At 34.2% G+C, this 14,604-nt stretch overlaps 1 protein-coding gene across 1 annotated transcript in view; it reads right to left on the bottom strand.

Moving 5' to 3' along the window:
* Nucleotides 1-10: 10 nt before the first annotated feature.
* LOC107011799 overlaps nucleotides 11-14,604 on the bottom strand; it is a 35,760-nt gene continuing 21,166 nt past the window's right edge. The window contains exons 25-48 of the mRNA XM_015211447.2: nucleotides 12,083-12,192; nucleotides 11,013-11,187; nucleotides 10,308-10,379; nucleotides 10,124-10,192; nucleotides 9,969-10,040; nucleotides 9,577-9,648; nucleotides 9,390-9,461; nucleotides 9,246-9,317; nucleotides 9,070-9,141; nucleotides 8,897-8,968; nucleotides 8,738-8,809; nucleotides 6,859-6,930; nucleotides 6,660-6,725; nucleotides 6,322-6,384; nucleotides 6,191-6,238; nucleotides 6,002-6,045; nucleotides 4,059-4,444; nucleotides 3,785-3,980; nucleotides 2,344-2,484; nucleotides 1,755-1,873; nucleotides 1,308-1,518; nucleotides 995-1,226; nucleotides 769-919; nucleotides 11-613 (exon numbers count right to left, since the gene is read on the bottom strand). Coding sequence (XP_015066933.2) covers nucleotides 254-613; nucleotides 769-919; nucleotides 995-1,226; nucleotides 1,308-1,518; nucleotides 1,755-1,873; nucleotides 2,344-2,484; nucleotides 3,785-3,980; nucleotides 4,059-4,444; nucleotides 6,002-6,045; nucleotides 6,191-6,238; nucleotides 6,322-6,384; nucleotides 6,660-6,725; nucleotides 6,859-6,930; nucleotides 8,738-8,809; nucleotides 8,897-8,968; nucleotides 9,070-9,141; nucleotides 9,246-9,317; nucleotides 9,390-9,461; nucleotides 9,577-9,648; nucleotides 9,969-10,040; nucleotides 10,124-10,192; nucleotides 10,308-10,379; nucleotides 11,013-11,187; nucleotides 12,083-12,192 — 3,019 coding nt within the window. The 3' untranslated portion in view covers nucleotides 11-253. The remainder of the gene's footprint in view (nucleotides 614-768; nucleotides 920-994; nucleotides 1,227-1,307; nucleotides 1,519-1,754; nucleotides 1,874-2,343; nucleotides 2,485-3,784; nucleotides 3,981-4,058; nucleotides 4,445-6,001; nucleotides 6,046-6,190; nucleotides 6,239-6,321; nucleotides 6,385-6,659; nucleotides 6,726-6,858; nucleotides 6,931-8,737; nucleotides 8,810-8,896; nucleotides 8,969-9,069; nucleotides 9,142-9,245; nucleotides 9,318-9,389; nucleotides 9,462-9,576; nucleotides 9,649-9,968; nucleotides 10,041-10,123; nucleotides 10,193-10,307; nucleotides 10,380-11,012; nucleotides 11,188-12,082; nucleotides 12,193-14,604) is intronic.

A 14,604-nucleotide genomic window follows, 5' to 3' on the forward strand; every position in this document is an offset into this window, starting at 1 on the left:
TAACAAAAAGTTTTCATGTTTCAAAAGTGCAGTAGCAGAAGAAAAAAGTGTTGCATCCTTAGCCTTCAAAACTGGAACATGTATTTACATTATACAGCAAGCCTGATATAAAAAATTGAACAAATTGCTAAATTACAAAGTATAAATACACATGGAGGTGGTCTAGTACCCTCGAGAACACAACAAGTTTGAATGAGCCAGGCTTACCATGGATGAAATGACATTATGTGTCTGTTTGATCTTGAAACTGAACTTAATCGAACATATTAGTAGTAGATGCAGAAGAAGAGCCCATGTCAGTTCGGATAGTTAGGGTGTTTTGAGTTTGGGTTTCAATTAGCTTCTGATTTTGCCTCTCTTGATGAAAATCTTTCATGGCTTTAAACCTCAGATCATTGGAATAAGTACTTGCCTCTGGAATTTCATCTGGAATAGCAATTCGTCCTTCAAGCATAGACACTACCTCAGACATGATAGGCCTGAGTGAGGGAGTGGCACTAGTGCACAAGAGTGCCACTTTTACTATTTTCTCCACTTCTTGTTTATTAATATCAGACCCCAATCTCTGATCTATGAGCTCCTCTATACTCCCACTTCGTTGCAAGTGACAGGCCTGTAACAGTGTAGCTTTTCAGGCACAGCCAGTAATTTCAATGGAAGAGTGAAAAATGAAGAAAGAATTGGTAGATCTTTTATATTGCCATCGAAACATTTAAGCTGAGCCTTGATAAGAGAGATACAACAAGCAAACAGGGATCAAATTTATACCCAATCTAAAAGACAAATGCTAGTGTGGCTAGGCATGTAGTTATTGTTGTTCTTTCCGCTGACAGTTTCCAAAAGTACAACTCCAAAGCTGTAAACATCTGCCTTGTCAGTCAAATAACCCCAGAGTGCGTATTCTGGTGCCATGTATCCTCTGCAGGTGTTAAGATTAGAAGGTTTGTCAACTTAAAATACTTTAGACTTCTAGCTGGAAAAGTAGTGACCTTACATTGTTCCAGCAACTCGAGTACTAATATGGGTCTTCTCTTCTTCAGTGAATCTAGCTAGTCCAAAGTCGGAGATTTTGGGATTGAGCTGTCCATCCAGAAGCACATTGGTAGCTTTGATGTCCCGATGTACAATTTTTAGGCTTGATTTCTCGTGTAGAAAAGCTAGACCTCTTGCTATTCCGAGACAGATCCTAAACCTTGTAGGCCAATCCAGATTCAACCGACTGTTCTCTGAACCAGAAAATTCACCACTGAAAATCTTGACCCAGAGGATAACTAGATTTATACATAAAGAGGACACGGAGTAATTACCAAACAAAACGCTCGCAAGGCTATTGTTATCTAAGTATTCATATACAAGCAGTAACTGGTCTGCTTCAATACAGCACCCATGAAGCTTAACCAGATTGGGGTGTTGCAAACAGGATATCGTGCTAATCTCATTCAAGAATTCACGGTTGCCTTGCTTTGATTGAGAGGAGAGCTTCTTCACTGCAACTAATGTACCATCAAGTAATTGACCCTACATGAAATCAGTTGTTAGATTCCACGGGGTAAGAGGATACCAGTGGGCAGCAGCTAAAGACAGATGAATTATGAGCCACGTATGTATTTCCATGCTCAAACTCAGAAGGTTTGGGTAAATAGAATTGAAGGTTCACATGTTTATGGAAACAGCACCAAGTCTCGTAGGCAGAGGTACAATGTGACATGATGTACAAGTAAAAGAAAATCACTACTCTCCAATTATTAGCATACCTTGTAAACAGGACCAAAACCACCTTCGCCAATCTTGTTTGAAGCATCAAAATTTCTAGTGGCAGTTTTTATTTGTCTCAGAGTAAAACAAACCATCTGCAGCTCTACACCATTGAGATCTGTCCAAAAAATAAGTAGAGATGAGTTACGGAATTTTGTGTTCTCCTGTGATAAATAAATTCTTATCATTGCATTTAGCATTGACATGGCTATCAAATTCTTGAAATGGTAAACCCCACTGCTCCTAAACTCTTACACAAATACCTACTGTTCTTAAAATTCATGTATCAGTAAGATTTGATACAATGAAGATGTGTAACTAGTATTAATTAAGGTGTTTCTAGATTTTATACAATAATGATGAGTCTCCTAGATTTTCATAAAATAATGAATCTCCTAGGTCAATCAATGTGTTAAGCTATCACATTAAACAAGACTTTGGATTTCAAGACCTTCAATATGATTAATCATGCATGTTTGTATTTTGATCACTTTTGTATATACAATGGATTGCATTCAACAAAACCCACCGAAGAGTAGATTAATAACTACTATTTAAATTTGCAATTTAAAAACTTTTCAAGCTCACCTCTTCTTTTACTTTTTCTACATAGACAGCCTTTCCACCAAAGTATGCTCAGTACAAAAAACGTGATACATGCAGCCAAAACTCCAACAATAACATAAACTATTGTGGTCTTTCTGTCCTTGTTTGAACAGAACTTGAAAGCTGTACCAAAAGAAAATGAAAAAAGGGTAAATCAGAGCAGCAAAGTGAGCAGAACCATTAATGCAGGTTAACATTCATTTAAAAGACTCTGAAGAAGCGTCATGCTTTACAAAAGCCATCTATCAACAGAACCATCCTCCAACTCAAGCATAGATCAGGACTTCGATCCAAGCTATGGCTCCATTTACAAGCCTTATTGGCATCTCCACTTGCCAAATGCTGCAAATTTATTTTTGGGAAAAGGGTCTGAAAAAATAAGCTTTGGCTGAAATTGTTGTTACGGTACCAAACTTTATGGAGGACCTTTATATATGTGGCCACGTGGACACATTACTATTTATAATAATGCAGTATTTATGATGTCCACGTGGGCACATATGTACCTTTAAAATACACTATTAAATAGTGCAGGGGTAAAAGTTCTTGTTCAAAGTTCGGTATTGTTACGGCAAATTTGATATTTCAGACATTTTCCCCTTCATTTTTCCTCCATGCTTAGAAACTTCCTTAAGCGCTAATTATTGCACCAAAATGATGAATAAGAATATATTTCTCCATTTCTATTTTACCATAATTTTGAATGAAGTAGCAGTTTCTTGGAAAGATGAGGACAGCGGGATAAAATGAGAAACGTGCAAGGGGAACACCAAAATTCATTTTCTTGCAAGTTCATGACAACAAGAAAAGATTTACTCTTGTCCAATTTCTCTTGAACTTCATTTCATTTGTCTTGACCTACTATCTTTTTTTTACATTTCCCGAAAATGGAACTCTTTCCTTACATGGAAAAATCAACAAATTCTAAAGTCAAACTGATATACAAACTGCTCTCACTATTTAATACCACTAATACACTATTTTAAGATTCACATCATTTCACTTATATCGACTGCACCCTGAATAAAATAATTCGTTCAACTAATTTTTTAATTGAATTCTGTAAAATACAGTAGACTATACAAAATCGGACAAAGGAGATAGATAACAGGAAGACTGAGTACATCATGAGCCCACAGGTCCTATAGGCTATAATATGACTCTCATCACAGTTACTGCAAATACACCATAAAGTAACTTAACGGTAACGGCTCGAGTACGAAAAGGAATTGATAGATACACACACAGTTGTGCAGTGATGTATTGACCTCTTTCACGTGCCATGCATGAGATAAAACCAAATGTAGAAAGAAGAGAAGGAAAAAGTATGTTATCAAAAAGAAGATAAGGAAAAAGTACAAGTCGGAAGTCAAACAATCCCTGTAAATCCACCCAAAAATATAAAAAGTAAGTGGATACATACTTGAGTCAACTGAGATAGCTGATATGAGTGAACCATAATGTCCCCTAAGAGGAATGCGGGCAGTGCCCTTGCCAGCCCAATAAAATCGGATCTCCAAGACACTATCTGTTACAGTAGCATTAAAGTATCTGATCACAGGCCTTAGGACTCCAAGAGCTTCCTCTTCAATATTGAAGTCTTTCCACACTAGTTTCTCCTAAAATCAAAAGACGGTCATTCAAGAATGTGAATCAGCTAATAACTCTAAAGGAACTTCATCATTCAGGATAAGCACCTGGATATATATATCAAAAATGCGCCTTCCAAGACTGTTATATGTACTGTCGTTTTTAAATATTATCTCAGCAAAGTGCAGACTAACATTGTAACTCCCATTCTCCAAGCAATAATGGAAATAAGTAAGTGAAAGTGGAGAAACCCTTGCTCTACTATACAGTTCAGGCAGGTCAGTTGATGGTATAGTCTCAATAAAACGTGTATTCTGATCATTATCATCATCCATGAAGTCTCCGGTGCTACTAAATCCCCAGTAATTATCACTGCGGAAATTTCTTGCAGAACCACCTTCAACATGAGCATCTCCGACAAAATTAATAAGCCTGTTGTTTTCTGTAATAGCAACATCATTTCCTCCACAATTCACATGCAAGGAACACCCATCTGCCATGTAATTAAATGGACTAGCATGGTTAGAAAGAGATATCTAGAAACAATTTTCACATAGACCCTTATTACCACAGGCAGCAAAGACTACCAAATTTGCTATGCATAGATACATCTAAATGTCAGTTGTTAAAAATCTAATAATAAACCTTCAGTAAGATACATGATCTCAAGAATGTAGGTCCAGAATAGAGATATTTATAACTGACAGCACATTCTTTGCTAACTTGCAGACAATATCTGTCAGCTATTCTTTTTAATGTATTGGTCTGTTTTTCTGCACGTGCACTTAGGAGAATCACTTCTAAATAATTTATTTTCTTCTTTTTGATATTAGTACAGACATAATACACTATAGATTAAAGTGCATTTAGTGGATGCATGTAATATTACATTAACTTAAAGCCATAGTCCCTTTTCAAAGGTAAAGAGTCAACACACTCCAAAAGTGCATCTGTCATCAAAGGAGGTAAGCTTGCACCAAAAATTTAAAAGCTAAACAGGTATATTAACTGTGGATTAAAGTTTTTATGTCCTTCTGATGTTCTTCTCTCTCCAGACATTACGCAAAGATGAACCATGTTCCAGAAACTTCCGTTGGTTCCTTAATTCTTTCTCCATTTCCAACTGAACAAGAATTGTGTCAGAGATTTGGGAATCAATTGGTAGGATCTATAAAATATACTACAAACCTCATCAGCTACAGCAGTGTAAAACCATATGATCCACATTGTCATTTCTCACATGTAGCACCTGTTGCATATGGTGATTTCATAAATTACAAGCCTCATAAACTGCAGTCCACCAAAAGCACAATGATTGTAGATGAGCTCTCTTTTCCCACAACAGATCCCCTGGCCAATGGATGATACCGTCTACACAGCCAGATAAGGGCATAAGGCCTTATATGCTCCTTTACAGAAACAAACCCTCACCTACTGTCCATCTCAGATAATTCTCTGCTCCTGCAACCATTCCTTCTCCTCCAATTCGACAACAAAATAGTCCAGCTGTCCCCCAACATTCCTGGCAATTTCTTCCAAATTTAACATCCCATACACCTATACTCATTTAGAAACTGAGATAAGGAAAAGCTGTAAAATTTAACAAATTTGTGAATTGCTCTCGGAGTGATATATTCCTTGCCAAGTATCTAACAGAATCTTATAATCCTTCCATTGCCAGACTTGAACTCTGTGTAAGTCATGAATTTATCCCATAAACCTCTTATCCTTGCACCAACTCTCCTTCGCTCTTATTTTGCATCTTTGACTGCTTTCTGCAGCGTGTTGTGTTCCTCTCAGATATCTCCAAAATCATTTAAAGAGGAGACTCTTATCATGCATCTTCAATTTCCTAATTGCCAGACCACCACACCCCTACCACAAACACCACCACCACACACACTTCTTTGGTTCTATAACTGGTTTAAATATTAGAAATGGAAGAAAGGAAGATGAGGAAACACAAAAGAACTGCAGTATCGTATATGAAAAGAATTATTCTTTCTTATGTATACCTTGATAAAATGTCAGTGAGCACAAATATACTTACATCTTGGACAAGTTAAATCCTCTGTACACGGAAGAATATTCTTACTGTAGAAGAAAGCAAAAGAGAAATTGGCCTTAGATATATGCTCAGAAGTAAAGAAACAAATCTCAAAGTAAAGCACTCATTATTCATTTAGTTAGCTGTAAAAGCTAATATGAGAAACAAAAAGAATGAGAAGATCCATCTTACAGAGTCCCTGCAACTGCAGAGCTCCTGTACAGGTTTATGTAATAATTCCTGTCAAGGGAACAATCATCAGAACCATATGATACATTGTCACTAAAAACATGAATGAGAAACAAACAGAAGGATTCACTGACGTGTTTTGCCGACAAGCTGGTTGTTGAGGGCCTTGCCAAGTAAAGTTATTGTAGGAAAGATCGCTGTACATGCAATTGAATTCTTAGAAGTCATAATCCGGAGTACTATAATGATAAGAATGCAATTCATTAACATTTTAGAGGTGAAAAAGACAAAGAAACTGTAGAACTACACACACTAAATAAAAGTCAAAAATTTCCCTGGATTTCAATTTAACTGTCTCTGAGAAAATATCACTCTGCATATATGATGGCATGGAAGTGTTTACACTTTCATTTCAAGACAATGTGAGGCACAAATATTTTATAAAAGAGAATAAAGATGATATTACACGTACACATTTATTCCGTTGTTCAAGATTGAGGCAGGTATATCTCCACTGAGCATGTTACCAGATAAAAACCTATTGAAGCAGTACCACAGTTAAATAACTATAATGCGGAAAAAAGTGAATGTAGATTTCCCTGCATTGTTGAAAATAATAATAATACCATCTTAAGAGTATTTAAGAAAAAAAAAACTTGCAGTATACTCACACAAATTTAAGCATACTTCTTGCACTAATGTCATCCGGAATCGTTCCAATGAGCTTATTGAAACTAACATCCCTGCAGTAAGTTCAAACATAGAACACAAGAAATAAGAAGTGGTTTTCTGTCTGGAGTCTCATGAAGGGGCAAAGGAGGAGGCCCAATTTATATATCATAAACCTTGCTAGAGTTACATGAATGCCGTAGTACCTTACAAATTAAGATGAGAGATGACGCTGTATTAAACAGATCAAAGGCAAAGAATAGGAAACAAAGTATTGAAGTTAGTTGGTGGAATAGTGATAGTTAGCTGATAAAGTTAGCTAGGAATAATCAGATTCTGTTAGGATCAATAACTAACAAATGATGAGCTGGATGTAGGTGTATGTGTAGTAGCTCTAGTATAAATACAAAAGCTTGTATCTACTCTCATTTTACACTGATTTAAGATATTTTGATTCCCTTTTCTACTCTGAGTTACAGAAATAGTTCTGCCATTAATGTAGCTCAAATCAAAAAATCAACACAAAGTCGATGAACACTTCTTAATTATTGGTAAGGATGATGAACACTCCTTTTTTCCCTTTCAACAACACCTTCAATCTTAGATACTTACTCACCATGGTTCACAAAGTTTATGGATTGTGGTTCACATCTATGATGATTGTTATACATATGATTCAACTTCTATTGAATTAAAATCAAAGCTATCAAGCTACAAAGAATCCCCATAAATTAGTAAACTGGGCCTTTGTATTCCAGAGCCAGCAACTATGGCTGTTAGAATTGGGAATATTCACTAGCTGACAGGAGAGGCAATTGTATTAAGGTGTTTGATCCTGAATTTTGGGTTTCTTGATTCTATTTTTGCATTTTGCTTCTCATTATTATTTACCTATAATGAATTTGATGATTTTTAAATCTCTGCCACTAGAAAATATAAAGAAGATAGCTCTATGATGCCTTGTGAGTTCTGTATACTGAACAGTCTTTGACTTGTTCCATTCTTTTTAATGCAGGAAATGAGAATTCACGGACAATCCAGAAGAAGATAGAATAACCAGCTTATACACTACTTCTATTCTGTTTTGTCTCAATTTGGGTTGAAGTACCAAGAGGTGAAAAGTAAAATCATAAGCCAAAGTCTTTCAAGCTTAAATGTCAAGCACTGTCTGAAGCCCCTTGGGCTAGGTGAGCCACATACTCCCTCCGTTCTAAAATAAGTGGGTTTTTAGCTTGGGCACACCCCTTAAGAAACTACTCATTCCTATAAAATAAAATGTATTTTTACTAACTTATCCTTAATAAATACCTTGAAAAAGATGTAGCTCTTTAGTAGTTTCTTTGTTATGTAAAACTTTCTTTATTTATATAACGGTGAAATTGGAAGAACAACATTAATGTCTTCTTGATTATATAAAACACCATTTATTTTGAAACAAAATGAAAAGCTAATAATACCATTTATTTTGGAATGGAGGGAGTATGATAAGATAGACATCATTCAACATTTTAGGTGTTTAGTCATTAGATTTGAGGTTTACAAAAGGAGCCTCCTCTAGAGGCCATCATTTGGGAATTCTGGAATGGTTCACCACTACAAGTACTTCTTTCAGAAGAGGTAATTATGAGAACCTTAACAAGAAAGAACCATATTGGTGGATTGGAAGAAAAGAAGTGTTTACTTATAAGGTGAGAACTTCGGCTTTATAATAAGTCTTTAAGGCCAAGTGGAAGATCCAGCTATAAGTACAAATGTTCCACTGTCAGCACTGTTCATGCCTATAGCATGTGGACACGAAATTTAACATCAGATATGTAAGGATAATGCGTAATGCAGACAAAAGAATACTCATTTTTGCAAAATTATAAGTGAACTGCTTACAATGTTTGTATAGGTTTCAGTTTCCAAATATATCCTGGAATTACTCCCGAAAGGTTGCAGTTTCTCAGTACCCTGAATCCAATGATTAAACAGCACTAAGAAAAGATCCATCAAACTTATATGCCAATAATAATTTGGAATAAACTCCCAGCAACTTACAGTCTCTCTAGGTCTGTCATGTTACTTAGAGGAGGAAATTCATGCACTGGTCCTTTTATGTCGCTAATCCTCCTGAATAAGAGACTCAAACATGAGGAGTCTCCATACAGTAAAGAGATCCATAAACTAAAAGAAAGAAGTAGATTAGGTACATTTAAGAGTTCTGTACTCACAGATCGGTTAACATACTGAGAAGAGATATGCTTGATGGAATGGGACCCTCTAAACCGGTGGCATGCAACTCTCTTCATTGATTATCCAAAACAAGAATTAAATACTTGAGACTATGAAATTATTCTGCTATCAAAGATCTTTCAAGATCCTCTATTATCAAAAGAGAAATTCTTACAATTTTGTGAGTTGCTTCCATTTCTCTATAAAATCTGGAATTGGTCCGCTGAGATTGTTATCACTTATCCTACTGCAAACAAAATATTGTTAAACAGTCTTCAAATGACTAGCTAAAAGAATAATGCTATAACCATGTACTTACAAATCTGCTAAATTTACAAGTCCAGAGAGTGACACTGGCAGCTCCCCCTCCAGTTGGTTGGAGGACAATATCCTGAAAGTAAGATCATGTTTCTCCATTGGATATTGTATCTATTTATCCCCCCCCACCCCGGAATCACAACCCATATGGACAGACCTAAAAGAGAGAAGGAAAAGAAGGGTCTTACAGCGCCTTTAAGTTTATCAATTTCCCTAGTTCATCAGGAATAATGCCTGAGAATCGGTTTCCTTCAAGGTTTCTGGTCAAAGATTGCTACATAGATTAGTGCACTGCTAATTCTTTGGGGATAAATAATGAAATAAGCAGAACTGAAAATGAGATAATGCTTAGATTAATGACAAGGAGCATGTCCAGACACTGCATCAAAGAGAAAACTAAACTATAGCAAAAAAGATGTTAAGCTCTGCATTCATTATACTTGAAAAGAAAATTTTATAAATTTAATATTGGAGTTGGACAAAAGATTATTCCATAAACTTTTCTTCAAAAGGTGTCCAAACAGCTACATAAGAAATGAAGATGAGAAATCAGATTAGATAATCAAAAACTGATACATACATATAGGTAAGGCTGGTAATGTTTCCCAGTTCCTTCGGTATTTCCCCTGACAACCGGTTCACAAGAACAGAGCTGGATCAAAAATTTTGCAGTTACAATTGATGATTAACAACCTTCATAACAGCTGTTTAAACAATATATTTAGTAGGGCTTACATGGAATTTAACTGGGTTGATGCCCATTCAGTTGGTATACTACCACTGAGGTAATTGTATGCAAAATCACTGAAAATTGAGAATATGTGAATTCAGTTAATTATGCTTATCAAAATTTGAACATTGAATTAGATTATACGGGAAATAAAAGCAAATGTGACAATAGCATTCAAAAGATTCTTACACTTTTTGAATGTAAGGAAGCTTTACCAGTTCAGGTGGAAGAACGCCAGGAAGATTTATACCCTTAAGAGTACTGCATAAGTAATTTCAAGTGTCAACAATGTAATTTAGTTTATCTAAATATTATGAATAGATATCCTATTCTTGTTTAGAAAATGAAACCAATTATAGTCACATAATACAGATAGGAACCACTCTAAGATGGTAAGGTAATAATATTTTGCACACAAAAGTGAAAATAGTCCATGACATCAACTTGCTCTTCACACATCTCAGGAAGCCTAAGATTTTATCAAATATATAATGAAATTGTACACAATCTCAAGCCATAAAGATAAAACATATCTTTGGCGAAGGCACAGCTTATATATTTGACAAAAATGGAACTCCCTTTTTTTCAGGGAAGCCTCCCTTGGAGCAATGTCAAAGCAGTTGACGTGTAACTAGGAGATCACAAGTTCAAGCTGCACTTGCATAAACACAAATAGTGGGAGATTAGTGCACCTAGCTCCCCTTGATTGTAGCAAAGATGTAGGAAATGGAATGCTAATACTACTTAATAAATCATGGTTATGGATTCTCTAACAGCAATGGCAAAACATCAGTAACTTAGGACTTAATAGCTACTTTCTCCAAATTATCTATGCTGGCTCTCCAAACACATAATGTGCTATAACCAAAGTCGAGCAAGATGATGAAAAATTACATAGCTACTATGTGACAGGCAGTATCATCTCCTATACTGCAGTTGCATACAACATCAGTTTCGGACCAACTTGGAAGATCAGTTGTAACCCTGACTGCTTCAATCTGGCACAATTCACCATTAAATTTCCAGTTTGTTGCTCCCATTGTAGTGGCGATTTGTTCCATAATGTCCACTGAGAAATTATCAAAGCATATGCCAAATAACAGGTTGTTAGCCAAATGATGCATATCTTACAAGATAGATGCAAAAGTCCAATTCAAGTGCGGGAAGCAGAAAACCCCTAAATAGTATATCTCACCAAACAAAATCAGAAGTTTCAAAACACTGGAAGCTCAACAGCCCTGACCACATTTTGGAATTGAGGGTCAATTGGCCAGAAACTCCCCCCCCCCCAAACCCTCAAATACCCTTTCTAGTATATTCTCATCCTGTATTTCTCTCCATTGAGTTCAACATTTTGGAGTTAGGCTACAAAGGTGCAGCAACTTTCCCTAGCAGATGTGTAGAACCCTGCATCATTTGAATACCCTATTTTACCATATTGCATTAGTTCCTACACAACAACATACCTAGGGAAATCCCACAAGATCTGGGAGGGGAGAGTAGAATGTACGCAGACCTTACCACTACCTGGAGGAGGTAGAGAGGCTGTTTCTGAAAGACCCTCACAGTATTTCTTAGACAAAATACTAAAATTTCCAGTCTTTTGTTCTTATAAGTCTAAATTTCTAGTCTTTTGTTCTTACAAGTCTAAATTTCCAGCCGTGAAGTAAGAATCTATCATAAAGGAAGCTTATTTAAGTAAGCATGCTCCATTTTTTTTCTACAATACAAGAAAAATTAACTGATCAGAGCCTTCTGTTCTTTACATTTACTCTATAAGAGACTTAAAATTGATCTTCTCTCAAAAAAATTTACTGAAAAGGAGGAAGAACAAGAAATAAGTTCAAAAATTTTCATTTCTTGCAGAAATTTGACTTTGTAGCAAAATCCCTTATACCCTTCATGCACCCACCAACCCACTCAACACCTCAACCACTAAAACTTAAAAAAGCTATAAAATTTACCTTCTTCTTGGGCAACTCTTGTTGAGTCACCCAAACTCAACAACATGAAGCAGTTCACTGCAAGAATCCATGAAAGAACAGCTCTTTTTAGTGGCAACATTTTATTTTTTCTTCAAGCTCCAGCCTCCAAGTGATATACAGTACTGTTGGACGTAAAAAATGTACACCTAAAATTCTATCCAAGAATTGATTCAGCCTAAAAGCTTTAAATTATTACTATTAAGGCAAAAGTTCTATGGGATTCAAAATAGTGTACCATAAAAATAAACAAGAAAAACTATGTGTGTATAAATTGAGCTAGCTGTTTACCAACTTCCTATACATAAACAAAAACAAAGTTTGTTTTGTTTTCAGAGAAATTTCTATAATGTAAAAATTGAAACTTTAGAGAAGAGTCAATGGCAACTGGGGCACGTGAGATTTCTTCATCTTTGATGTGTTAGGCATGGACCCCTTGGCTACCCACTTGATATTTCAATTTAATTCTTTATGACTATTGGACATGATGGGAGACATTTCTTCAAAAATAGTTTTTCCGATTCACGAAAAAATGTGACTATTCTTATGAAAAATTACAATTTTAACAATTTATGAAAAGTTGTGATTTCATTTGAAAATTATGATTTTTATGAGAAATTGTAAATTTAATGAAGAGTTGCGATTTTTATGAAAAATTGTAAATTTAATGAAGAGTTGCGACTTTTATGAAAAATTATAATTTTAATGAAGAATTGCGACTTTTATGAAAAATTACAATTTTAATGAAGAATTGAGACTTTACGAAGAGTTGTAACTTTTTCCGATAAGGCACAATAAACATTTGTTCACTTTGTCCTTTGTTGTCTATAAATAGAGGGATTTCCTCTCATTTAAAAAATAACGAAAATTTTGAACCTCCTTCTCTTCTTCTTCTTCACAATTAAATATTTACGTACTTTTGTTCCTGTAGAGTGGCTAACTGGCACTATTGCTTATATTACATATCATGGTATTTATATTTATAGTCATTAATTTATGCTTATGTTATTAAGGATAACTAATAAGATGTAATAATTTTCATTTTCCTTTACATTATCAATGTTTGTTGCTACGTAATCTAATATAGTGTTTTAGTTTAATGACCAATAAGTCTTAAGTATTATTTTATAAATTTTGTGATGTTAAATTCTTGCGGGAAGCGCAGATAATTTTATTAGTTTGATATAAATAAAAATAAATATCTATTTATGTTATGGTAAACAAATAAAGATAAGCGGAAAAAATAATTTGATTTAGGTAAAAAAAAATTACTATAAATCGAAGGACTATAATAAGGAAGAGTCAGACCTATAATTAAGATTAATTAAATAAATTTAAACTATAAACTCTTTAAATGGTTGAGTTAGATAAAATCATGTCAATTTGGAGATAAAAGTAAAAGTGATTATTGGATGATCCCAAAAAGAAAAAATCATAGTATGAATAGGACAAATAAATTAAAACACCAAATCTTAATTTTGTCGCGACATTTTAATTAGTTTGATTTATCAGTGTTTAGGATGCATCAGAGATTTATGTATTTACATTTTAAGAAAAATAGCTTATTTGCATTTGTTTTCGAATGTATCAATTGTTTATTAATAGTTTTAGCATCTGTATTTATTAAATATGTAAAAAATAATAATTTATAAAGTACTAAAAAAACTTTGAACACTTTAATGGTATCCAAATGGTTAACTAGAATGGGCTCTTCATTATTTTTTTAAACGTGAAACGTAATTTACACTTAGTGTAATAAAATGTAATTAGTTAGGTCGATATACTTTTATATGTTTCAAACTATATTTTTTTTTCCAGTGGCCCATACTATAATTCTATTTCATTATATATAAAAATCTTATGGCACGTTAAATCTTTGGAGTTATAAACCCAAGGAGCCATAAATGTGTAAAAACACAAAAGGAACCAGGAGCTGCAAGTCAAAATTGAAAATCTAGTACAGATATAGCAAGAGTACATTAAAAAAATCTGCTAAAGAAAAAATATTCGAGAGCAAATATTTAATTTGTTGACCATGAAAAGAGAATTTCATTTTACTTTTAATAACAGATTCATTTTTTAATCTTTCAAAAAAATAATGTAAGCTATATAACTGCATAAGTAGAATCTAAAAAAAATGAAAAAGGGCCTAAAATATCATTAAATTATTGGAAATGGTACAAAAATATCCTCTATTCAACTATTGGCTTCAAAATACCTTTCTCATTCATTTATTGGCTCCAGAATACCCTTGTCATCAATTGGATTCAAAATTGACCACTTATTTTAAATTTAAAACTATTTAAATATTTTTTAAAATACTTGGCGCTCAACTATTGCTTATAATTTAATTTTTTAATATCACTTATATAAAAAAACTCACTGATAGTTGAGCGTATTTTTAAAAATATTTAAATAGTTTAAATTTAAAACCATCAAATAAGTGGTTAATTTTAAACTCAAAGGTGGATGACAAGAGTATTTTAGAGCCAATAGATGATTGA

The sequence above is a fragment of the Solanum pennellii genome, chromosome 2 (assembly GCF_001406875.1).
Source record: "Solanum pennellii chromosome 2, SPENNV200".
NCBI classification, from domain to species: domain Eukaryota; kingdom Viridiplantae; phylum Streptophyta; class Magnoliopsida; order Solanales; family Solanaceae; genus Solanum; species Solanum pennellii.